At 39.6% G+C, this 27,120-nt stretch overlaps 1 protein-coding gene across 1 annotated transcript; it reads right to left on the reverse strand.

The window, feature by feature from the left end:
* Window positions 1-50: 50 nt before the first annotated feature.
* Window positions 51-25,381, reverse strand: psma1 (proteasome 20S subunit alpha 1). Its single transcript, XM_052119189.1, has 10 exons — window positions 25,277-25,381; window positions 24,587-24,631; window positions 24,399-24,500; window positions 23,075-23,178; window positions 22,768-22,856; window positions 22,573-22,643; window positions 17,102-17,231; window positions 15,982-16,061; window positions 15,777-15,881; window positions 51-254 (listed from the first exon to the last, which is right to left on the reverse strand). Exons 1-10 carry the CDS (start codon window positions 25,277-25,279, stop codon window positions 195-197), a joined length of 789 nt encoding a protein of 262 aa, XP_051975149.1. The 5' UTR covers window positions 25,280-25,381; the 3' UTR covers window positions 51-194.
* Between the last annotated feature and the right edge of the window lie 1,739 nt (window positions 25,382-27,120).

The raw sequence follows: 27,120 nt of genomic DNA on the forward strand, positions 1-27,120 counted from the left end.
TGTTTAGTGTCATGTGATGCTGAAGCAATAATCCACATTTATCATGATCAAAGAAACCACAAGCAGTTTTATTATTCCTTATAACTCAGATAGAAAAGCAATGTTTTACTGTCTAATGTACAATGCGTAATGAGTTTAAATGCTACAGGTCTTTATTTCAGAAGTGAAACAGACATGTGTATGATGAGTTTATCTCAGTGCTCCATTGGTTCATCAGGTACAGCAGGAGCTGCTTCATCAGCTGCCTGAGCCACCTGTGAAACACAACCAACATCAACCTCATCAGTGTCAAATATCTGCCTGCAAACATTGTTTGCCCACCCCAGAAGTTCTCCCTACAATTTACAATACATGAGCTCATATTTGACATTTATTACAGTTTAAAACCTCACATAAATCATGTCAATTCATTATTTGAGCAATAAACATTATAAACAAAATGCAATTTCTAAAATTAAAACAAAATAAATCCAGAATGGGTAACAGGTGTGTTGATTTAGGATAAATGAGGCCATCTCTCAGTCAGGGCAAGCTAAATTGCTTAGTAAATTATCACAAACATAAATATTACAATTAATAAATGTTCATAATTTTTTAAATTGAAGATCAATTCAACAGATTATCAAAATGATGACACTGCTGTATGATTTCAGTGACTTTCATCAGACATTTAATGATTTTAAAAATAGCTAATATTCATGCTAATTTTATGTTACATAATGGGTAATTCTCACAAAACCGGTCAAGAAAATGTCACAGTGTGTCATGTATAAAACTTGCTGTAGAAGTTATCCTAAGTGTGCATACTTCGATAATACGTTACGCGCGTGTGTGTGTGTGTGTGTGTGTGTGTGTGTGTGTGTGTGTGTGGGTTTCCCTTGCTCCATCTGCGGACGAGTGTGCGGCTCAAGGATCGGACTCCACGCCCACGAGAAGTGGCACCAGCGACAAGGTCGCTAAACCCACCCCCCTCCCACCCCCGGAGCAAGCGTCATCATCGTACACGATGGACAGCTAAGAAGTGTGTATATATATATATATATATATATATATATATATATATATATATATATATATATATATATATATTTAAAAATGCTGCTGCTGAAAATAATGTCTTGTTTTAGTTATAAGTATCTGAACCTCCTTTAAACATGATCAATTTACCAGAGAAACATAATATAGAGTTAAGACTTGTTTATGCGGCAGTCCTGTGGGCGAAAATGCCTTGTTGATTTTCTAGAGGTTAGAGGAAAATGGGCGGACTGATTCAAGCTGATAGAAGAGCAACTTTGCCTGAAATAACCACTCGTTACAACCGAGGTATGCAGCAAAGCATTTGTGAAGCCACAACACGCACAACCTTGAGGCGGATGGGCTACAACAGCAGAAGACCCCACCGGGTACCACTCATCTCCACTACAAATAGGAAAAAGAGGCTACAATTTGCAAGAGCTCACCAAAATTGGACAGTTGAAGACTGGAAAAATGTTGCCTGGTCTGATGAGTCTCGATTTCTGTTGAGACATTCAGATGGTAGAGTCAGAATTTGGCGTAAACAGAATGAGAACATGGATCCATCATGCCTTGTTACCACTGTGCAGGCTGGTCGTGTAATGGTGTAGGGGATGTTTTCTACTTTAGGCCCCTTAGTGCCAATTGGGCATCGTTTAAATGCCACGGCCTACCTGAGCATTGTTTCTGACCATGTCCATCCCTTTATGGCCACCATGTACCCATCCTCTGATGGCTACTTCCAGCAGGATAATGCACCATGTCACAAAGCTCGAATCATTTCAAATTGGTTTCTTGAACATGACAATGAGTTCACTGTACTAAAATGGCCCCCACAGTCACCAGATCTCAACCCAATAGAGCATCTTTGGTATGTGGTGGAACGGGAGCTTCGTGCCCTGGATGTGCATCCCACAAATCTCCATCAACTGCAAGATGCTATCCTATCAATATGGGCCAACATTTCTAAAGAATGCTTTCAGCACCTTGTTGAATCAATGCCATGTAGAATTAATTGCAGTTCTGAAGGCGGAAGGGGGTCAAACACAGTATTAGTATGGGGTTCCTAATAATCCTTTAGGTGAGTGTATACACACACACACACACACACACACATACACATGTGCTGGTCATATAATTAGAATATCATCAAAAAGTTGATTTATTTCAGTAATTCCATTCAAAAAGTGAAACTTGGATAATGTATACATTCATTCCACACAGACTGATATATTTCAAGTGTTCATTCCTTTTAATTTTGATGATTATAACTGACAACTAATGAAAAACCCCAAAATCAGTATCACAGAAAATTTGAATATTGTGAAAAGGTTCAATATTGAAGACACCGGTGCCACACTCTAATCAGCTAATTAACTCAAAACACCTGCAAAGGCCTTTAAATGGTCTCTCAGTCTAGTTCTGGAGGCTACACAATCATGCGGAAGACTGCTGACTTGACAGCTGTCCAAAAGACGACCATTGACACCTTGCACAAGGAGGGCAAGACACAAAAGGTCATTGCTAAAGAGGCTGGCTGTTCACAGAGCTCTGTGTCCAAGCACATTAACAGAGAGGCGAAGGGAAGGAAAAGATGTTGTAGAAAAAAAAGTGTACAAGCAATAGGGATAACCGAACCCTGGAGAGGATTGTGAAACAAAACCCATTCAAAAATGTGGGGGAGACTCACAAAGAGTGGACTGCAGCTGGAGTCAGTGCTTCAAGAATCACCAAGCACAGACGTATGAAAGACATGGGTTTCAGCTGTCGCATTCCTTGTGTCAAGCCACTCTTGAACAAGACACAGCGTCAGAAGCGTCTCGCCTGGGCTAAAGACAAACAGGACTGGACTGCTGCTGAGTAGTCCAAAGTTATGTTCTCTAATTAAAGTAAATTTAGCATTTCCTTTGGAAATCAAGGTCCCAGAGTCTGGAGGAAGAGAGGAGAGGCACAGAATCCACGTTGCTTGAAGTTCAGTGTAAAGTTTCCACAGTCAGTGATGGTTTGGGGTGCCATGTCATCTGCTGGTGTTGGTTCACTGTGTTTTCTGAGGTCCAAGGTCAACGCAGCCGTCTACCCGGAAGTTTTAGAGCACTTCATGCTTCCTGCTGCTGACCAACTTTATGGAGATTTCATTTTCCAACAGGACTAAGCTACCAGTACCTGGTTTAAGGACCATGGTATCCCTGTTCTTAATTGGCCAGCAAACTCGCCTGACCATATACCACTCACATTTTTGGAAATATTTGATTATATCTTTTCATGTGACAACACTGAAGAAATGACACTTTGCTACAATGTAAAGGGGAGGGAAAATGGCTAATAAGGCCCAATTTCGACATTTTCACTTAGGGGTGTACTCACTTTTGTTGCCAGTGGTTTATACATTAATAGTGTGTTGAGGGGACAGCAAATTTACATTGTTATACAAGCTGTACACTCAGTGGTGGCTCAGTGGTTGAGGCTCAGGGTTACTGACCAGAAGGTTGGGGGTTCAAGCCTCAGCACCACCAAGATGCCACTGTTGGGCCCTTGAGCAAGGCCCTTAACCCTATCTGCTCCAGGGGCGCTGTATCATGGCTGACCCTGCACTCTGACCCCAGCTTAGCTGGGATATGTGAAAACTAATACATTTCACTGTATATATGCAAAAAACTGTGTGTATAATGTGTGACCAAAATAAAGGATTCTATTCTTCTAGTAAACAATACATTGTATTCTAAAGCCGTTTTGTGTATGGTCTTATCAAGGATTAACTCTTCTGCTAAAGGAATATAATGCCTTGTAATTATCTGAATATTTTATACACACACACACACACACACACACACACACACACACATATATATATATACAATTTTTAAATATTTAAAGATAACTGTATAATTATATATTGATATAAATATGTATAATCATTATATATATTGAATTATTGTTATATGATGGGCTTTCTCAGCAAATATTTGTATATACTATTAATTAATCGGGACACCATGTAATTAATTTGATTAAAAATGTTAATCGATTGACAGCCCTAATAAATATATAGAAATATATAAACAATATATATTGTATATAAGCAAAACAAAGAAAATTATATACATTTATTTTTGCAGTGTGAAACATCAGACATCATCAGATTATTGTTTTTTTTAAATACTAAAATTGTGAGATGACATGGTATTTTTCATAATATTTTTCATTAGTCAGGATAAATGGTAAATGGGGCAGGAAGCACATTTGCTGTACCTTTGAGTGGCTGTACAGTTCTGTGGTTCTGATAAGAACTATTCAGACAGCAGACCAGCACACTCTTTGCCATGGTCTGTTCGACTACTGAATGTTTCCGGCAGTGTCTGTTATTATACTGTCGGTGTTACTTGTCCATGCCACGTCAGTTAGTCAAGTGCGCATAACAGATTTATCTTTATTCGAATGCTGTCTTTTACCTCTGGACGTGATTTCTGTAAAAAAAAATACCACGAGCCAAGAAATCCTCGCTTTCATTAAAGTACGTTCCCCCTCTATGATACCATGGGAAAGTCTTCCAAAAGCAGCGCATCAATTAGGTACATAAGATGTATATAGTCTAATATCAGCTGAAAAATGAACTATTACTCTGAATCAAATGCTGACAGTGCATCCGGAAAGTATTCACAGCGCTTCAATTTTTCCACATTTTGTTATGTTACAGCCTTATTCCAAAAATGATTAAATTTATAATTTTCCTCAAAATTCTACAAACAATACCCCATAACGACAATGTGAAAGAAGTTAGTTTGAAATCTTTGCAAATTTATAAATTAAAAAAAAATAAACAATGTAATAAAAAAAAAAAAATCACATGTGCATAAGTATTCACAGCCTTTGCTCAATACTTTGTTGAAGCACCTTTGGCACCAATTACAACCTCAAGTCTTTTGTGTATGATGCTACAAGCGTGGCACACCTATTTTTGGGCAGTTTCTCCCATTCTTCTTTGCAGGACCTCTCAAGCTCTCAAGGACCTCAGGTTGGATGGGGAGTGTCGGCAGTGTTGCCAGATTGGGCGGGTTCCCGCCCAATCGGGCTCCTTTTGGTCACGTCTGACCGGAAAAAAATGCATTGGGCGGGTCTTTAAAATTTGGGCTGGTTTTTATTTTTAACTATAAACAGTATTTTTTTATATTTTTCATGAAAACGAACTATAAAATAAATTATATAATGTAGGATGACGTTTAAATTAGGTATGTTCAGGTTAGCCAATAAGGTTCAGGGGAATCCTGTCCAATCGGACTTCAAGCTTGATTGGCGGGTTGTTGTAGGCTAATCGTTCTATTCGTTATATCGTCAAAACGGCATTTATCATCATCATTCATCATTCACATGCCAAAGTGGCGTAAATATAAAAAGTCCTACAGAAAGGAATGGGAGAGTGACCCGTCTCTGAAAACATGGATTGCACCCGTGGTAGGCGATGAGTCAAAGGCATTTTGTAAATACTGTCAATCAGAAATCAGAGCACAGTTCAACGATTTGAAAGAGCATGCTAACACAAAAAAACACAAATCGCGCTGTGCACCAAGTGTAAAATCTTTTACTGTGCCAGCGGGAGCAGTGCAGTGTCCGATCAAAGATGACCAAAAGCGCTGGGAAATTAGAATTGCTGCCTACATTATTGTCACAGTTCAATACATGCGGTGGACGATTTGTCAGACATTTTGAAAGATGAGATGGGAACATTCCAAATACACCGGACAAAGTGCACAGCTATTATCAAATCTGTCCTCGCGCTACACTTCAGAGAAGAACTTGTGGAGGATATTGGTGAGTCTCCATATTCCCTGTATCTCGATGAAAGCACTGACATATCCGTGAACAAACTTCTTTGCATTTGTGTGAAATACCACTCAAAAAAAACACAGCAAGTTTGTCAGTACATATCTTGGACTTGTGGAGCTGACAGATGCTGATGCTAAAGCCATATCAGACACTGTTGTTGCTTTTCTATTAAAGAACGGCCTGCAGATTAAAAACATGATGGGCATTGCCACAGATGGTGCTAGCATAATGGTTGGAAAAAAAACACTCAGTTTTCACCCTACTTAAACAAATACAGCCAAACCTGCAGCTTATTCGCTGTGTTTGCCATTCACTTGACATCGTTGCAAATAAAGCAGTGAAGCTTCTTCCGAGCAACATAGAATACATGGTTAGAGAAACCTACAACTGGTTCGCTCATTCAGCAAAGCGGCAGTATGAATACAAGAACATATACAAGACTATTAATAACGGGGGCTGCCCCTTGAAATTAATAAGTCCAAGCTGTACCCGTTGGCTTGTGATGGCTGACTGCATTAACTGCATTGTGGATCAAAAAGATGCCCTCACATTGCACTTTAACATGGCTTCAAGTACAGAACACTGTTATACTGCCCGGCTTTTAAAGGAAATGTACAATGACAAAAGTAATCTCCTTTACATGTACTTTCTTCAACCTGTTCTGATGGAAATCAAAGCTGTAAATAAATGCTTTAATTAGAAACAGGAAAAACTCTCGGTGTGTTTACAGACTTGGAAAGGCTGTACATGACAACTGTTAGACACATTCTCAAACCGAGCGTCTTGCGTAATCACAAGCAGCTCCGTGAACTTGACCTCACACAGTCTGGCATATTCCTATCCCCTCTGGATGTGGACCTGGGTACCACATTTATGGGCAAACTGGAGGAAAGTACGTTAGCCCCAGACATGAAGGAGAGAATTGCTTCGCGTTGTATGGATTTTCTGAAAGAACTTGTAAAGCAGTACCAATTGTGTTTACCTGTTTCAATGGAATTCCTGCGCAAACTGGAGCTCATCTGCCCGAAATCTGTTATGTCCACTATAAATAGGCCTGGAGTAAAGGACTTGCCAGCTGATCTTTTCTCGTGCCCCATTGGTACATTAGAATCGCAGTGGAGGAATGTGACAACCGCAAGCTTCTCTGATGAGCAGGACATTGACAAGTTTTGACTCAAAGTCGAAGCGTTTAAAGATGCAGGGGGGCACAAGCGTTTCCAGGAATTGGCTCAAGTTGCCATAAGACTTCTTGTTCTGCCTGTTTCCAATGCCCATGTTGAGCGAGCATTTTCCCTCGTCTCGCTTTTAAAAGATGACACTAGGAATCGTATGGGACTACCGCTACTCTCCAGCATCATGGATGTGCGCACTGGCCTGGTCAGAAATGGCTTTATCTCGGCAACGTTCAAACCTCCCAGGCAGTTGCTGGAGAGATTTGACTCAACGATCTATTAATCTACCTGGTTGTGACTGTACAAAGTTGGTTCTATAATTTCATAGTCCTATAATTGTTCTATAATAGAGACGTTTTCATCAGTTCTGCGGAGATTCTCTACGTTAACTCCATATTAAAAGGTAAGCGTGTTTATGCTATTATAGCACACTTTTATTTTGCTGTACAATTCTGATGTCATGTTTGATCATTTCTTAAACCTAATAACATATAGGCTACAGGTAGCTGATGTAGTGTCTAGTGATGATTCAGTGTATAATTCAGTCGTTATTTTATTTAAAATTAAAAGGAAAAAAAAGAGAATTCATCTCGATTCGCCCAGTGGTCTATAAGTTAAATAATAATAATTTTAATAATAATATAAAAAATTTAATTAGTTGTAAATAAAGCACACATTTTTAAGCACTAATGCAAAAAGAAACGTGTAATGAAATGATTTCAGAATTGGCCTATTAGAGAAGAACTGTAGTTCTGACAATAGTAGCACAAGAACAATAAAAAAATGTTGTCCCCTTCTGAGGTTTCCGATGTAGACCTTGTGTTTTATTAAAATTATTATTTATATTTTAAAAAAGATGCACTGGAAATATGCCGCGAGCATGGTGCTCTGCAATTTGTTAATCTGGTTATTTAATAAGAAAATAAATTCTGTGTGTTTTATTGTATAACAGTTTTAATAACAGTATGTATTTTGGGCTGGTATTTTTTGAAATGGGCGGGTTTTAAGCTGTAGTTGGGCTGGAAATATTTAGTCCAATCTGGCAACACTGAGTGTCGGTGCACAGCCATTTTCAGATCTCTTCATAGAAGTTCAATCGGGTTCAAGTCTGGGCTCTGGCTGGGCCACTCAAGGATGATGATTTGCAATGATTTCAAACAAACTTCTTTCATGTTGTCATTATGGGGTACTGTTTGTAGAATTATGAGGACAATAATGAATTTAATCCATTTTGGAATAAGGCTGTAATATAACAAATATGGAAAAAGTGAAGCGTTGTGAATACTTTCCGGATACACTGTATTTCAATACTTTTTTCTAAATGTGGTGTATTAAATGAAAGTGTTTATAATCAGTTTTCAGTTAATTACTTGGCCAATTAGGATCACAAATTCACACAAACCAGTGTGAAAAACACACACATAAAATTCGCACAATTTGTTTTTATAAATCGCGATGTATGCGTGGCGTACACACATTTCAATGCATATTTTTTTTTTCTGGTGTGCAACATTCATCCATCAGGCCCCTGATCTTATTGTACTCCAAAATCAAAAGAAACAAATAAGAACTTCTATTTTGCATTTGCTATATACAGGGTTATAAAGGAGTTGGTTTATTACATAATTGCATGTTTACATTGGATAAGTTATTTTTCATCATCTAAACACATTTTAACTCTATGCAGGATTTTTACTATAAGGTTCTATGTGACATCAAACTAAACTTAATTTAATAAACACCTTATTTCTATAAGACTAGTTGTAATAGTCGCGTGGTGCCATGCGGGGGTCGGACGTGTGAACGGCGAGCTCTGCACACTTTGCTAGTTTTTAATTATTTTTGTGTCTTAAAACGGTGAGATTTGATACATCCTGCTACATATATGTTCTATGAAGTCAATATGTCAAAGAATTCAAAATTCTCGGGCTCTGAATACATTAAAACACTTAAGATACCCAAGACAGGGCCACAGACCAGGGACTCCGTCTGAAAGGTGCGGAGGGAGAAATTCACCGTCAACTGTCCAGCATGTCAGTGATGCTGACGAAGGAGGATCTTGCTGTAATACGTCGATCGATCACTGTGATGGAAACGAAAATCTCGGTTACAGTTGGTTACAAGAATTGGGGATGTCGAGAAATGGATAGATTATCTGGAGTCATCGGAGAAGGATTTAGCTGCTAACCCGCTAGCGACCGTGATCGATTCAAGGAATGCAAGAAACTCTTACATCAAAAGGAAGGTCGCTTTTGCACTGATGTTTCCGGCTAAATTGAGAATAGATACCAAGTAAGGCTGTAAAATATTACATGCCCACATTAAGCATTGTACTTAATAGAGATAATGGGGTGAGTAAGCCATTTTGTGATTTTCATGTTACTGCCTAGTGGACCTGACTCACTGAACTTTCACTTGACTGTCTGAGGAAGCTGGGTGCCTTTTTGTTTCTTTTTGTGTTGGTTCTGCCTAGCGGCTGGAGTTTGTTTTGTAGAATAACACCCCTGGACAGTGGTGGATGAATCTGCACATGCCTTGTTTTTATGCCTCCTATTGGCTGGAGTTTGTTTTGTGGAGTATTTTTTGCAGGACATTGGAAGGATTAGGTCATCTGATGCACTCATGAACAGCTGGCTCACTGAACATTCTTTGTGTTTATTCTGCCTATTGGCTAGAGTTTGTTTTATAGATCATTTTCTGTTATGTAATGCTGTCTCAATTTGTATAGAAACACTGGACTTGAGCAATCCGACGGCAAAGTTGTTGCAGACATATGTGGCTCTGAGATTGGAGGGATGGACGCCTGTTGGCACCGTCGTGCATGGGGTTAATGCGCACGTTTTTCTTTTTTCTGTTTGTTTGTTTCGGGGGGAAGTTTGGGGTTTGATTGTGGCACTAATGTTGGAATGTGGTCTTTAAGAATTTTATTTTTTGACACAATGTCAAAATGTAAATGTAATTTGCTCATATGAATGGACTGTCTCTTTCCACATGGAATGTGAATTGGTTAGGACATCCCATAAAAAGAAGGAAGGTTATTTATTTTCTTAAACGTAAGAAATATGATAGTGTCTCTTCAAGAAATGCATCTTTCTCCAAAGGAAGCTGAACATTTTGGGAAGATATGGGGTTGACATGTTTTCTTTAGTGCTGACTCAAGTAAGAGCAGGGGAGTCATTACATTGATAAGTAAACATCATCAATTCAAATGTCTCAAACAGATTAAAGATCAATTAGGAAGAGTCATTATTGTTTTAGCAGAAATTCAAGGGCAAAGGTTGATTTTGGCTAATATTTACACACCTAACGCTGATGATCAGGGCTTTATAATAGATCTTGAAGGGATTCTGCAAGCCGTTGGCACCCCTCATGATATAATATTGGGAGCAGAATTTAATCTATTGATGGACCTTGATCATATTGAAGCAAAAGTGTGTGAGCCCCCTAGAGCAACAGTGGCATTTAATGTATCTCTTTTGCAAAATCCTGATTTCCAACAAATGTTAAAGGCTGAAATTAATGTTTATATGGAGACTAACTGGTCCTCAGTATCCTCTGTGGGCAAGGCTTGGAAGGCACTTAAGGCAGTTCTTAGGGGTTGGATCATATAGTATGCCTCATTCATCAAAAAATCCAAAGCACGAGAACTTGTGGAGTTGGAAGGGAATATTAAAAGTGCCAAGGCAGAGCTGAAGCGCCGAATGTTGTCAGATGACTCAGAGAACCAACCCGATTGAAATACAGATATAATACTATTTTGTTGCAGAAGGTGGAGTTTTGGCTATTCAGGTCATGACGGTCATACTTCGAGTCGGGGGACAAAGCAGGGAAGCTTTTGGTTAGATATATAAAGCAGAGAGTCTTTCTACAATTCCCTCAGTGAATTTTGCTGGTGGTGAAATGTTTACATAGATATTAATAATGCTTATTAATAATGCTTTTAAAGAATTCTATCTTGAACTCTATAGTTCCACATCTTCGTCTACTGATGAAGATATTAGAAACTTTGTGGAACCATTAGAACTCCCTAAACTGACGATTTAGCAAAAAAATTAGATAAACGGAGGAGTTTGGTGAGGTAATTAAAGCCTTACCTACAGGCAAGTCTACGGGGCCAGATGGCTTTGCCACTGAGTTTTTAGATTGTATACTACAGAACTGGTTCCATTCTTGTTAGAAGTGTATACGGAATCATTAAAGAATGGAAAGCTTCCCCCAAACATGACAAGCCCGGATCGGTCCGATTCTTAAAAATGACAAAGATCCAAGTGAGTGTAAGTGTTATCATCCAATTTACCTGATCCAGCTAGACATTAAAATAGTCAAACATTTTGGCTAACCAATTTAATTGTGAGGGAGGTATGGCGCATAAGCTTTACGCAGATATTTTATTCTTCTTCTCTGACACCACTAGATCTATGCTATGCCTCCATTGATTAATTCAGTTTCTAAATTCTCGGGATACAGAAACAACTGGTCTAAATCTGAAGCTTTGGCTCTGACAGCGTACTGCCCAGTAACAGCTTTTCAGCCAGGCACCATCCAGTGGCCAAGACAGGGCATTAAGTATTTGGTAATTTTATTCCCAGCAAATTTGTCTGAATTAGTTAAGAGTTAATTTTGACCCCTTAAAAAAAGGTTTGAGCAATGTGGGAAGGTGGGCTTCATTTCTCTATGATTGGGAAGGTTAATGTTATTTTAATGTTAAAATTCAACTACCTGCTGCAATCTCACTGTTGATGTCCCCCTCTCTTATTTTAAGCAATTTGATATCCTAATATTGAAGTCCTTCATTTGGAATGGTAAGCATCCTAGATTGCATTTTTATAAGTTACATAGTCCGATTGACACAGGTGGGCTAGGCCTACCTAAGATTTTGTTTTATTATCACGCATTCTATCTCACATTTTGCTCATTGGCCACTTCCACCTGAAAGAGTGGCAAAAGCCACTCTATTAAACATTGCAAAGACTTTCTATTAAACAAATCGGAGAAGTTATATCCCATTATCTCTTAATGCACTCGATATGGACAAATGTGTCCAGAGTGTTTAATTCAGACATTTTTTTAAATGTCTCAAGCAAATGGCTGAACCCTAAATTATGTATTAATAAGTCTCCTTTCAGCTGGTCAGAGTGGATTGTGAGGGGGGTTACTACACTCGGTGACCAGTATGAGAGTGGCGTGTCGAGATCTTTGGAGAATTTGGTTCAACATTTTGGGATTCCCAGATCTCAGTTTTATAGGCATTTACAGCTGTGCCTTCTGCTCTGCACTATTTTTGGGAGTAGCACACCCCCCTAGGTTGTACTCAAGATGGTGCCGAGTATGGCTGCTGCGTTGCAAGCTCCGATACAACACAGCAGTTTATTGTTTGTTTTGTTTGCAGTTTTATTTATTTTTTTCTTGGATGTTGTCTGACTTATTGTATACAACAGACAAATGCTTTTGGACATTGGTTCTGCAATTACACACCGAAAACCGGACTTCAAATTCCTCAACACCAAATCATGGTGTGATCAGAGGAACGCACATTTTATCAAGTCTTTCTGCTCTCCTGATCTGGAATTTCTCATGCTTCTGTGTTGACCATTCTGGCTACCGAGGGAATTCACAATGGTCACTATCACAGCTGTGTACATTCCCCCACAAGCGGACACAGACTGGGCACTCAAGGAACTGTATGGGAGTATAAGTGAGCAGGAAACCACACACCCTGAGGCCGCGTTCATTGTTACCGTGGACCAATTTTAAAACAATCGCTCCAAAATACCACCAACACATCAGCTTCAACACATGAGGGGACCGGGTTTTGGACCATTGCTATTCTCCTTTCCGGGGCGGCTACAAATCCCTACCCCCGCCCCCCATTTGGCAAATCAGACCACTTTTCCGTTCTGCTTCTGCCCGCTTACAGGCAGAAACTGAAACAATGCACCCACCCTCAGAACGATCGTGTGCTGGTCGGACCAATCAGACTCTATGCTACAAGACTATTTTGATCACGCGGTCCACCACTGATGACGACATCGAGGTTTACGCTGATAGTGTAACGTGTTTCATCAGGAAGTGCGTAGAGGATGTTGTTGCGATCAAAACAATACGGATCTACCCAAACCAGAAACCATGGGTTAACAGCGATGTTCGCGCAGCACTTAATGCGCGGACCTCCGCATTTAATTCCGTGAAAGCGGAGGAGCATAAACAAGTCAGTTATGCCCTCCGTAACACTATCAGAGCAGCCAAATTCCAGTACAGGCACAAAATTGAAGGACAGTTCAACACCACCGACTCTAGAAATATGTGGCAGGGAATTAACATCATCACGGACTACAAAGTGAATAAAAACTCCGCCGTGAACACCGCTGCCTCTCTCCCGGATGAGCTTAATAAATTTTATGCTCGTTTCGAGGAAAATAACACCGCTCTCGCGGACAGAGCACTCGCGGCCGACACTACAGGGGATGGTTCACTCTCCGTCTCTGTTGCGGATGTAACCCGATCCTTCCGACGGGTGAACAGCCGTAAAGCCGCGGGTCCAGATGGCATTCAGATCATCAGAGCGTGCGCGAACCAACTGGCTGGTGTTTTTAACAGACATTTTCAACCTCTCCCTGTCTGTAGTCCCCACATGCTTCAAAATGTCCACCATTGTGCCTGTACAAAAGCAATCAAAAATCACTTGTTTAAATGACTGGCGTCCTGTTGCTCTGACCCCCATCATCAGCAAATGCTTTGAGAGGCTAATCAGAGATCCCATCTTCTCTGTGCTGCCCACCTCATTGGACCCATTGCAGTTTGCCTACCGCAACAACCGCTTCACTGAAGATGCCATTGCAACTACAATACACACTGCTCTCTCCCACCTGGAAAAAAGGAACACATATGTGAGAATGCCCTCCAAGCTTGATGTGAAACTCCGGGCTTAAACGGCTCACTGTGCAGCTGGATCCTGGACTTCCTGTCAGGCAGACATCGGGTGGTTAGAATGGGCAGCAACATCTCATCACTGACCCTCAACACTGGAGCCCCACAGGGCTGTGTTCACATGACTGTGTGGCAACACATAGCTCCAATGCCATCATTGAGTTTGCTGACGATACAACGGTGGTAGGTCTGATCACTGACAATGATGAAACAGCCTGCAGAGAGGAGGCGCACACTCTGACATGCTGGTGTCAGGAGCACAACCTCTCCCTCAACCTCAGTAAAACCAAGGAGCTTGTAGTGGACTTCAGGAGGAAAGACAGAGAACACAGCCCCATCACCATTAATGGAGCACCGGTGGAGAGTCAGCAGTTTCAAGTTCCTCGGTGTCCACATTACTGAGGAACTTACATGGTCCGTCCACACTGAGGCCATTTTGAAGAAGGCTCACCAGCGCCTCTTCTTCCTGAGACGGCTGAGGAAGTTTGGAATGAACCACCACATCCTCACACGGTTCTACACCAGCACTGTAGAGAGCATCCTGACTGGCTGCATCACAGTGTACATTTGACATGTAAATTTTGTTGTGTAAATATGTTGTTTATTGTGATTGGTATATGTCTCATCACTGTCATGACTGCTATGTTGCTCGGAACTGCATACAAGACTTTAACCTACTGTCTATATGGTCGTGTGACAAAGTGATTTGATAAAGCGGCAGATACTGCTTTTGGAAAAGGTCATGAGGCATCAGTGTATTACTCCCTGCTAATTCAGAGTCTGGGGGATGGAGCTTCAAGTTCTCTCAAGAGATTATGTGAGGAAGATTTAAATTTGGTATTGGAGGAGGGAGTGTGGGCTAGGATAAAAAAAAAAAAAAGTCTGCATCTAGAGATGCAAGGGTGCGCCTTATGCAATTCAAGATTTTACAAAGATTCTACTGGACCCCCTCTAGATTATACAGGCTTGGTCTTAAAGGCACACCCACCTGCTGGTGATAACAATCAGAAGTTGGAGACACAACCCATGCCTTTTGGGGGGTTAAGATCCAAGAATTTGTTTGTGAGACATTTTGGGACTCAAACTTTTACCTTTCCCCAGACTTGGGGCGGTCATAAATTTGGGGGATAAACATAAAAAAATTGTTTTTTGACCAGTATCATGATTGGCAGACAAATTATTTAAAGGGGTTGAAAGTTGGACAGAGCGCTGTCATTTCCCGTGTGGTGTGCGGAGATGGGGAAGGTGGCAGCTTTCAAGGAGGTGGCAAATAGAAGGTTGGGGTTTGGGGGGACTTGTTTGTCAGGAAATGGGTTCATTATTTAGTGTTTTGGGGGACTTTCAGAGAGGGGATGGGGAGAGGGAAGTTTAGTTTAATTATGTATGTTTATTATATATGTAATTTTTCATTTTGTGTGTGCGTGTATTATTACATGTGACCACAGGGGTGTTCGTTGGGGTTAAATGTTAATTTGATGTGTATGTGTTGTGTTTTTCTCGGTTGTGTACTTTTCAATCAATATATTTATATTATATATAATAAAAAATACTAGTTGTAATATTCAGACTGTACCCATGAGTAGACCACTTTACTGAGTTGGGACTGTTAGTGAAAATGTTTGTTTCCTACTCCATAACAGATACTGTTTTCCTTTTATTAGACTCTTAATGATTAAAGTAATCTTTATGAATATCTGAATGACACAGGGAGGAAACTTTGTCCATTAAGTGCTTGCCCTTTCATTAAGAGGTAAGCCATGGATGGAGCCTCATATCTTTATTTTTCATAAACACTCAAATAATAATATTTTTTTTTTTTTAGAAAGACTGAGCATTTCTCACCCTTCTTTGTGGCCTCTCCTCCAGACCCTCAAGGAATGATGCAACATTATCATCATCATAGATGGTGAACTCCATCTCTTTTCCCACTATGCCAATGGACACGTTCTACAGGAGAAACATGTTATTTGTTTCAACAGATAAACAGTGTAAACGATCATAATGAAAGTGAGTAAACCCACAGGTTACAGAGGATGAAATATCAAACCTTTGTGGTAAGATCTTGTTCAGCAGGTAGAGTTTCCCTCAATGCACGCAGACCGTGCTGCACCAGATCATTCAGATTACCTGTCAACAACACATCATGAACATCACTTCTGCTACAACATACAATGCTGAAACTTTATGCAGAAAGCATTTACAGCGGCTTGTGTGCCGAAATGTGTGAATGTCATTGCATTGGATCACAAAATAAAAAACAAATGTTGCTGAAACTTTTCTCAGAACTGACTTGACATTTCTGAGTGATTTCTATTTAACCCTTTCCCCGCCAAACACGGAATTTTCCGTGTTTTATGAAAAAACGCTTCCCCGCCAAACACGTAATTTTCCGGGTTTCCGTGTTTTAGGTGTTATACGGTAAGGAAGACCCCTGCGCATGTTTTGAAAGAGTACGCAACTCTTTGATCAAAGAAACAGAATGCGATCGTCTCAAACATGAAGAAGTGGAGTATGAGAAGCTCAAAATATCAGACATAAACATGCCTTTTTCTCAGCTTTTTGTCTGAAATGTTGTTTTTTGACAAAACCTACCTCTGTTCAAGTCGCAATAAAAAAAAGAACAAATGAAGATAAAATAAAATAGTTTTTTTTGCCTATAAGCAGAGGCCCAGATCTTTATTTTGATATATAGCATCTTCATATATTCATGGCAGAAAATATTCTGCGGGCCATTAAAATTTAGCGAAAATCGTCAAAAACCCTGGCGGTGGCTGGCAACTTTTTTTTAAAAACGCTGGCGGGGAAAGAGTTAATGACTTTGAATCAACTGGTGTCTTGGTGATTTTTAGTAGAAGTCAGTAATCTTTAAATTGCGCCATTGTCCTAGCAGATTAACGACAGGTGGAGTTCAGCACATTCACCGTGACCACACTGACAAACAAAGTATCTTCATTTTACACATTATATTTTTTAGCATTTCAAGTTTTCTGTCAAATGTGTTGCTTGAAACCTGTGCCTTTCTTTCTTTAAAATAAGTCTCACTTGCCCAGACATTTCGTTACATAATGCAATGGCATTCAGACATTTTGAAACGTGAACACTTTATATTGTGTATGATAATGCATTTGGAAGTGTATCGATTGTTACTGTAAATGAAGTAAACCTACAGTCCAAGAATGAGTCCATGTGTCTCTCCAGATACGTGCGGGCGGACTGAGAGCGAGCGCCGATGGACATGGCTTTACAATCAAAGTAATTGGCAGAGGGGCAAGTCTGGAAGATGTGCGGCCCCATGTCCTGTTAAAAACACATATTTCAAATAATATAGCATTGCTTAAGGTGAACATGTAATGCTGACACATGAGCATCATTCCCTATTACGGTGTCTATTTTAGAAATTCCTCATACCTCAGCATCAGTTCTTAGCCATCAGACAGAACGGCATTATAACTAAATGCAATCGGAAGACAACAAATTAGGGCTGCACGATAATGATTAATATAATAATCAAGATTAGCTCAAAACTTTAATCATGATTATTAATCAAGATTATTATGTAATTTGAGACATTTAAAAATAAATATTACATTAATATAATATTAAATATTACAACAAGTTGTTATACTACAAACTATTAAATTATTCCTATTTGACCAAAATTAAGTAATATTTTGCCCATGCTAATACAAATAGTTACTCTGTAGAGTGTTCTCACTTGAGTTCTCTTTAAAAGACAAATGTTTTAAATTATTATTATATTTATTGCAATATACAATAGTAATATATTTTAGTAATAATTTATCACGTGCCATTGCTCTGTGGTCTTAAGACTTTATTTAGGAAGAAAACTGAAGGAAGTGTGTTGTTGTTGTTTCGGTTTAATTTGAGTTGACAACAGCTTTGTGCTCCACTTTCTAAACTGTACATGCATATAGACTGTACATCTCATCTCTTCCTCGGTCCAAAAAACCCCGGTGACATGGAGTTACTTGAAATTTGTTTAGAAACTTTTAATGACCAAACATATTTGGAATAATGCAAATGTTCAACTGAAGTAAATCTGAAGCGTTTTAAATATAAAACATTTATATGTGCGACACGCACAAACACAGCTGCACAAACACATGCACAGCTGTTCTGTGATAAAACGTCATCAGAGATGGAATTAGTGAGTATCCATCATAGAACCACTGAAACAACGCATTATGATGTTGAGCCTCATGCGTAATACACTAGATCAGAGCAGCAGACACACAATACTCGTAAGAATCTGCGGCTACGTATTTCAGAGCGTGTTTGAAAGTCAAACAGGTATTGGTCAGTGGAGAGCTTCTGAAGAGAGCTTGAAGTGTTAGTCAAATTGCAAATATACTTCGAAAGAGCTTGTGATTTGGTAGATCATCTATAGTCACTTTACCTGTAATTACTGCTTGCTATTAATTGTGCAGCCATACTTCCGACGAAACTGAATCAGACTAAATGGCATAATACGAAATGGCCTTGGACTTAACAGTAGGGATGGGCATTGGAGTAATTTTGTAGTCGAGTACTCTAACAAAAAAGGAGTAATTGATTACTCGTTAATTAAAATGCAAGAGCAGCAAAAGAAGCTTTGTGACATGTTTTTGGTTAGAGTCAGATGAAAACAGTGTATGAGTTGTTAGAAAAAGTAAAAAAATATAGCTAGTTCTTAGAATTTTTGTCCAGTATGTGGCACTGTTCTGAAACTGCTCAGGTAGTATCTGGGCATGATGGTTATCATGCAGGAAAGCATTCAAAAGTTACAGTCAGGTCCATAAATATTGGGACATCGACACAATTCGAATCTTTTTGGCTCTATACAGCCTGAAGTCTGGAACGCATAGACATCACCAGACGCTGGGTTTCATCCCTGGTGATGCTCTGCCAGGCCTCTACTGCAACTGTCTTCAGTTCCTGCTTGTTCTTGGGGCATTTTCCCTTCAGTTTTGTCTTCAGCAAGTGAAATGCATGCTCAATCAGATTCAGGTCAGGTGATTGACTTGGCCATTGCATAACATTCCACTTCTTTCCCATAAAAAACACTTTGGGGCCATTGCATAACATTCCACTTCTTTCCCTTAAAAAACACTTTGGTTGCTTTCGCAGTATGCTTCGAGTCATTGTCCATCTGTACTGTGAAGTGCCGTCCAATGAGTTCTGAAGCATTTGGCTGAATATGAGCAGATAATATTGCCCGAAACACTTCAGAATTCATCCTGCTGCTTTTGTCAGCAGTCACATCATCAATAAATACAAGAGAACCAGTTCCATTGGCAGCCATACATGCCCACGCCATGACACTACCACCACCATGCTTCACTGATGAGGTGGTATGCTTTGGATCACGAGCAGTTCCTTTCCTTCTCCATACTCTTCTCTTCCCATCACTCTGGTACAAGTTGATCTGTCCATAGGGTGTTGTTCCAGAACTGTGAAGGCTTTTTAGATGTTGTTTGGCAAACTCTAATCTGGCCTTCCTGTTTTTGAGGCTCACCAATGGTTTACATCTTGTGGTGAACCCTCTGTATTCACTCTGGTGAAGTCTTCTCTTGATTGTTGACTTTGACACACATACACCTACCTCCTGGAGTGTTCTTGATCTGGCGAACTGTTGTGAAGGGTGTTTTCTTCACCAGGGAAAGAATTCTTCGGTCATCCACCACAGTTATTTTCCGTGGTCTTCCGGGTCTTTTGGTGTTGCTGAGCTCACCGGTGCGTTCTTTCTTTTTAAGAATGTTCCAAACAGTTGATTTGGCCACACCTAATGTTTTTGTTTGTTTTGATTTTTCAGCCTAATGATGGCTTGTTTCACTGATAGTGACAGCTCTTTGGATCTCATATTGAGAGTTGACAGCAACAGATTCCAAATGCAAATAGCACACTTGAAATGAACTCTGGACCTTTTATCTGCTCCTTGTAAATGGGATGAGGGAATAACACACACCTGGCCATGGAACAGCTGAGCAGCCAATTGTCCCATTACTTTTGGTCCCTTAAAAAGTGGGAGGCACATATACAAACTGTTGTAATTCCTACACCGTTCACCTGATTTGGATGTAAATACCCTCAAATTAAAGCTGAAAGTCTGCAGTTATAGCACATCTTGTTCGTTTCATTTCAAATCCATTGTGGTGGTGTATAGAGCCAAAAACATTAGAATTGTATCGATGTCCCAATATTTATGGACCTGACTGTATAAGCCAAAATAGCCATTTTTCTATCACCTGGCAGTGTGCCAAAACACAGGTAACTGCAGGTAACCTCAGCACCTAATGGTGATGACACATACCAAGTTTCGTCCCAATCCAAGCGTTGTGGAGATACAGCCTCAAGTTCAATTTTGTGCGTTTTTCGTCAAATTCCTTGAAGAGCCATTCGAAAAAGGCATGGTTTATCAAAATTCTGTGAATAACTTTTTGTCGTGAGTGCCTCTAGATGATGCAGGCAACAGTCTACAAGTCTAGTGGACAAACAGTCTAGGAGAAATTCTAAAAAGTCTCTTTTCAAAACATTTAAAAATGGTGGACAGGAAGTTTGCTTGATCATGTCAGAATTGGTATCATTGTTCTCGGCATGAACCACGGAATCAATCAAGACCAGTCTCATGACTCATGACCAGAATGATGGTGGAGCTTTTGAAGCAGCATGGAACTTCACACTGCTCCAGTGATCTATTGAAGATCTGTGTGAAGATGGGGCCAGTTGGTCAGTGGAGACTTTCAGACAGGCAGGTGAAACATCATCTGGGCCTGAAGCTTTCCTAGTCTTCTTCTTCTTGAAGCCCCGGCACAAAACCTCATCACAGACCATAAGTGCAGGTTGAGTAGCAGGAAGGGGGTTGCAGGAGGTGTAAGTGGGTATGTGAAGTGAAGGTCAGAGCAGGGGAGGGGTGTGAGACTGGACTTTTCAAACCTGCAGTAAAACCCATTCAGGTCATCAGCCAGTTGTTTATTTTCTACAGAGCAAGGGGTGGTGTCTTGTGCTTGATGTCCTTCAGGCCTCTCACACATATGCAGGATTGTTGGCTTTTTACAGCTTTTCAGATTAGCTTCTTTTAGCCACTCTGATCTCTTTAGTCAGTACGTTTCTGGCCTGGTTGTACAAGACTGTAGCAGTGCAGTGCATAAAATCATTCAGATACATTTCAGCAGCTTCAGTTAATGTTCACATCAACAATCAGAATGGGAACAAATGTGATCTCAGTGATTTGGACCGTAGCATGATTGTTGGTGCACAGAAATTATATGTTTTTTGTATTGTGGGCTAATTCCAAGACTGCCGTCTATTTTTTTGAATGTTGTGGAAAAGCAACTTTTCCCAGAAACCCAGATCTTGGCATGCGGCCTTGTTAGGAGATGATCAACGTTATTTGCTTCAACTTTGAGTGGTCATAATATTTTGGCACATTGATGCAAGTCTATATGCAAGGCTAATGACATTTTTATAATTTCACGTGTTATTATTCAGTAAAAAAAAAAAAAGTATATATTATAAAATGCGCTCTGCCTGTGCTGAGAGATTTAACACACATACTGGTCTGATAAGCTTGAGAGTTCATTGTATCTTCCCACATAAAAGCAGTTCCTTGTCCATTGGTTTGTATGAATCCAACAAAAACCGAACACAAATAGACTAGAAGAATCAAAATATTACAAGTATTGTCTTGTAATATAACTTGGTTTTGCTTTAGAATCAGTGATTTTAATACTTTAGTAGCTGGTGCAGAACGATAACTCAATTACTTGTGCACATCCCAACATAACAGCATCACAATAAACAGCATAAAAAAAAGACATCACACCATTTCCTAACCAGATGCGATGCTGCAATAAAAGATATATTTTCATGTTAATCTGTGTTTTTGTCCCAACAGCGACACAGCATTCAATCTTTGACTTGGTTTCTATTTCTGCGAGGTAGCACCAGGTAGCCCAGTCATTAAATGAACTCTCTTGGGTCTAAAATCCGTCTCATAATGGTATTTTAAAGCCGACATCTAACTAGCAGGTTCAAACTTGTTTTTACCCATGGGTGTCACACTTACTGGCCGTTTTGCTTTGGGCTTGCTCTGTACAGCCAGAGCTGTCAGACACACACACACACATGTAGTATTTCCATGTTTTATGGGGACTTTCCATAGACATAATGGTTTTTATACTGTACAAACTTTATATTCTATCCCCTAAACCTAACCCTACCCCTAAACCTAACCCTCACAGAAAACTTTTTGCATTTTTACATTTTCAAAAAACATAATTTAGTATGATTTATAAGCTATTTTCCTCATGGGGACTGACAAAATGTCCCCACAAGGTCAAAAATTTCGGGTTTTACTATCCTTATGGGGACATTTGGTCCCCACAAAGTGATAAATACAGGCTCACACACACCCACACACACACACACACACATATATATATTTAGAATAGTGAAGGGATGACAGACATACAGGCTCACCTCTGTCTTTCTCTCCACTTCTGCAAAGATGGGCATCAGCAAAATAACAACAGCAGTACCATGTTTTAGTATGTAGGCACAATATTGTTCTGTATGATGGCTGAAAACTGATGCAGAAGTATGAGGAGGTCCGAAAATGGACACAGTACCCTGTACTTACGTCATATCCTGCAATCAGCAGCCCCACTCCATATGGCCGTCTGCCATACCTCTGGGTGGGAATCTGAGTTTCTACAACATCATTAAAGAAAAATTACAGCTCAAGGATAGTCTAAAAACACAAATTAATGTAATAACATTACAAGTAACTGTATATAAAGGCAATACTAATTGTTCTTCTCAGATAAAAGGATACTGCTTCCAATGAGCGAGACCAGTCTAGAAACAGGAAGTGGTCTTTCAAACACAAATCTGGAGTCCAGACACTCCTGACGCATGAAGTTACTGTCGAGGGAAAGAGAGACACCGTCATTCAAAAACATCAACCAGCCTGTTAAAACGGTTTTTCTGTAACATCAACTTTTCAGCTGGCATGAGGGATGTTGAGAGATTTCCTAGGCTAACAATGCACATTTCTCATATCACGAGCATGATGATTGTGTTTTAAAAAATAACAGGAGATGTTGAAATATTGACTGCTGCTGTTACTTGGATTGATTTACCAGAGAAGTCTGGCATCTGCCGTCAGTCCAGCAATGGAAATGCCCACATGATTGTCCACATGAAGGATCTTCTTCTGATGGGCGGCCAGTTCAGACTGAGCTCTCTACAACACAACAGCTTTCTTTTGAGCCAGACACAAAATTTAAACACAATTCACACTATTCACATAACTCAACAAATGATCCCTCATTGTGCAAACCTAGTGTAGTGGACACATCTAATGTGTTATAATGTACTTCGTGTAGGGCTAGTGAATATTCATCAACTTTAAGAAAAACAATTCACATTTGAATGCTAAAACTGTGCATTTGAATTTTGGATGTTTGCCAAGAACTGAATATGACTTCAGATTGATCGCATTCTTGTGCTAAAAAGGCTAGACACCTTTTATAGTTCTTTTTAAATATACACAGCATCTAAAAACAGTGCTCCTGCATGAGACGCTAAATAAACAAAAACGAAGACGTTCGTCTAGTGCACATTTACAGAGAAAAATCAATGGATGATTGCAAAAGTGACTCGTTCGGTGTGATCAGCCCCTTACAGTAGGTGGAGGTACTTGACAATTTTATCTTGCTCTCTTAGAAGCATTTCTCAGATTAATCAATGAATACATTTTTTAAACGCTTTGTCAGGAAAGATGTTCAATTTGGAAATGTGTAACTCGAGATTCTCGTGTTCCATTCGTTCCATTCTGTTGTGTTCCATTTGTTTGAACAGCCCCTGGCCTGGGCTGATAGTCTTAGCCGCTTCACCACCATGTTCAGCCAAACACCACTGCTATCTGGGAATATTGCTACCCTACATTCAACTGTAGTGAATAAAAAAAACAATGTGGTATTTCACTGTTACTATAGCTTGTGTCTTGGGTAGTATACTGTGGCATCAGTGCAAGTGTAACACCATGTAATCTGTCTATTGAAGCGTATTCCCCTCTCATTTTACTTTTGACTTAACATTTGAGAATATGGACTGACTAAAACGTTTTATTTACTTTATGCACATTAGTTGAAAATAAATTGCTCTTTTTTTTAACAGCCAGGAATGTTCTTTGAGTTAATATAACAGTGCTGTATGGTTTATATATTTATTGCACCCTCTTGTGGAATAAGGAAACAACGTCAGTTTAAGAATCATCTGACCATAAAATTTGAATATTATTAAAAATGTGAAAATATGTAAAAATTCTAATTCTGAAAAAATTCTAATTCAATTTCTCTGCTCAATTGACAGCCATATTGTAGTGTAGTATAAAATAAAGTAGTGGGCATGTGTAATAAGGTGTAGTGAACATGCATAATGTGTGCTTAATGTGTAGTGTACCTTGAGGGCCACGAGAACCGCATGACTGCATGATTTGAGCCCTACAGTGGCTGATCCTTGTTTCACAGCCTCCATCGCATATTCAATCTGATGAATACGACCCTGAGTACACAATCATACCAACAAATAAACAAACACAAACCTAACACAACACTTATCTGTCAATCAGATGTTAAAACTGTGCTTACCTGAGGACTCCACACAGTCACATCGTTGTCATATTGATTTCGAAACTGTGAAAACGAACAGAGAAATTAATTCACAAATGTCATGAAGCTGAGATAATGAAATCTCTCATAATCAAGAGAGAAAATACATTTAATTTTAATTTGATTATTTATTAGATTTAATTTAATATGCAGAATGATAATTCCGTCAATTGCTCTCAGATTCTGTTATCTCTGCTGCTTAACGCAAACATCTCATCGCCTATAGTTAAATGTGATTTCTGCGTTTAACTGATATAATGTTGAGTTGTAACTGTAGTGTAATTTAGTTTCTGATCAATGTGTGTTCATGATGTGAGGAAACAATGAAAGCGAAACCTGTGGCCTCTCAACTCATTAAATGAGAAGCGGACAAACTTGATTTCTCAACAGAATAACTGCTATATTGTTTTATTACACAACCAGACTCAAGTATATTTACTAACGGCAGCCAATAAACAGCAGAAATTCATTAAATAGGGTGTGTTTATTCTAGTACGCTTGTCTTTCATAATGTTAGCATGATCTTTCGCTTACTCATTCTCTTCATTCACACATATACTCTTACGAAAAGAGAAAGATCTTCATTCTCTCATAGTTTGAACTATTTATACAAAATAAAGTATCTATCAGCAGAATATCGGTCAGTTATAGAATATGAACATTTCTCACCATTTTGCAGTAAATCGGTCAAACTATACGCTGAGCTCGCGATGATTCAGCTCGATTTGTCTTCCTGAGATAGAGAAAGGCTAAAATAATCGAGCACAGTCTAGTGTACGTATTTTAACAAACTCTTATTCATGTATACAGCGCCATCTTCCGTTACAAAAGCAGTCATTTGTGTTCCAACAGTTGGTTTGAAACCGTCCCAGAACAGTACTGTAAGGTTACAGGAAGTTATGTAAAGGCATCTGAGGCATATTTTTGATTAGCGCAGACACAAATGTCTACCCATCCATGTTTACAGTACTAAAGTGCTGTGCAGCTATGTGCAGCAAGTTATTTTTAAATAGTAAAATACTTTATTCTGCATTATAAATGCATTATGCATTATTAATAATTTATAATGAATTCTTCTGTATAAAAATGAGTGAACTCACACATTTTTATACAAGTTGTCAAATTGTCCTTTTCACGAGAAATATACAACTTTACAAATAATTTCTGTGATAGCTGGAAACCTCAGGATAATTTAAGAATTGTCACATGTGAAGGGGCCTGCAGCTCAGTGTAAAGACGCTGGGTACCCCTGGAGTTCGCTAGTTCGAATTAGGGATGGCGGATCGATACTAATGTATCGATACTTCCAATACTGATGTGGTAAAAAAAAGAAAATCGATCCTCACATAAAAATATAGATTCTGAAGTTGTTTTTTTTTTTAACTAGTGTTCTAATTATTTAGCTAATATGACTATTAATGCATCTCATAAGCTTCGAAGTGGAAAATAGTCATTATATGGGCAAATAGTTGCATTTACCGGAACTATTTTTTCTTCCGCTCATCTTGACACAGAAATGCTAAAATACACCAGTAAACAGCGCTCACCCTTTCAGTCACAGCGCTCGTTCAAACACGGAGCAGTGTTCCCTTTACAAAAAGCTACACTTCTGATGCTGCGCTGGAAGCGCTTTGGCAACACCTTCATGTGTGTGACCAGCTATGAATATGTGTGTAACATGTCAATGAACATTGAGCGGAATTTATAGCCTCTGCTGTTGTAATCATTGGATGCACCTGGGGCTGGGCTATAAATAGATGCGTCACCGGAGCATCGGCAGATATTTTGTCTTCAGAGATCATTCTATGTGTGTTTCTACGAGCCTGTCAAACTTTCTTTCCTCTGTTAGGAGTTAGAATTGGTTCGGCAGTGCGCAGTGAACCTTTTCTCCCTTCTCTTCTATCGTAAAAAAAAAAAAGAGAGAGAGAGAATGACTGAAAGTCAGAGCAAACGATGCGTGTTCCCTTGTTTACGCTCTATGGCCGAGAGGGACACACATCAGTTTTGCTTTGTTTGTTCGGGAGAAGAGCATGCTTCTCTCGCGTTGGAGCAAAATGCTTTGCGCTCGCCTTGCTTACTTCCGGGAGTCAGCACCCACTCTTTCATCGTGGGGCTCTCGAATATATCTGGCTGAGGAACGAGAGACGGGTCCGTCCCTATCGCTCGCTCTCTCCCCAGATCCAGCTGATCCTTCTCGTAAGCCTGATGCGCGCCTCGGCGCCTCTTCGTTTCACGAGGGGGGCGCTGAACCTCTGTACATTCCATGCATAATTAAAAAGCAGCTGAGAAATTACTCGAGGTGGTTACTCGGGCTGTGGCCAGACTACAGCTAGACTGGCCATGCGAACAAGAGACCCCCCACAAACGCTCTAAACTATAAAACAGATTTCTGTCTTGTGGCTAAAAAAAAAAAAGAGGAAGGGAACGCTATATTAGTCCCTTCCTTTCTTTGATGACCTCCATGACGAGCTTTCTCGTTCATGGAGGAATCTGTTTACTTCCTGTGTCTTCGT

The sequence above is a fragment of the Xyrauchen texanus genome, chromosome 46, assembly GCF_025860055.1.
Source record: "Xyrauchen texanus isolate HMW12.3.18 chromosome 46, RBS_HiC_50CHRs, whole genome shotgun sequence".
Lineage (NCBI taxonomy): Eukaryota > Metazoa > Chordata > Actinopteri > Cypriniformes > Catostomidae > Xyrauchen > Xyrauchen texanus.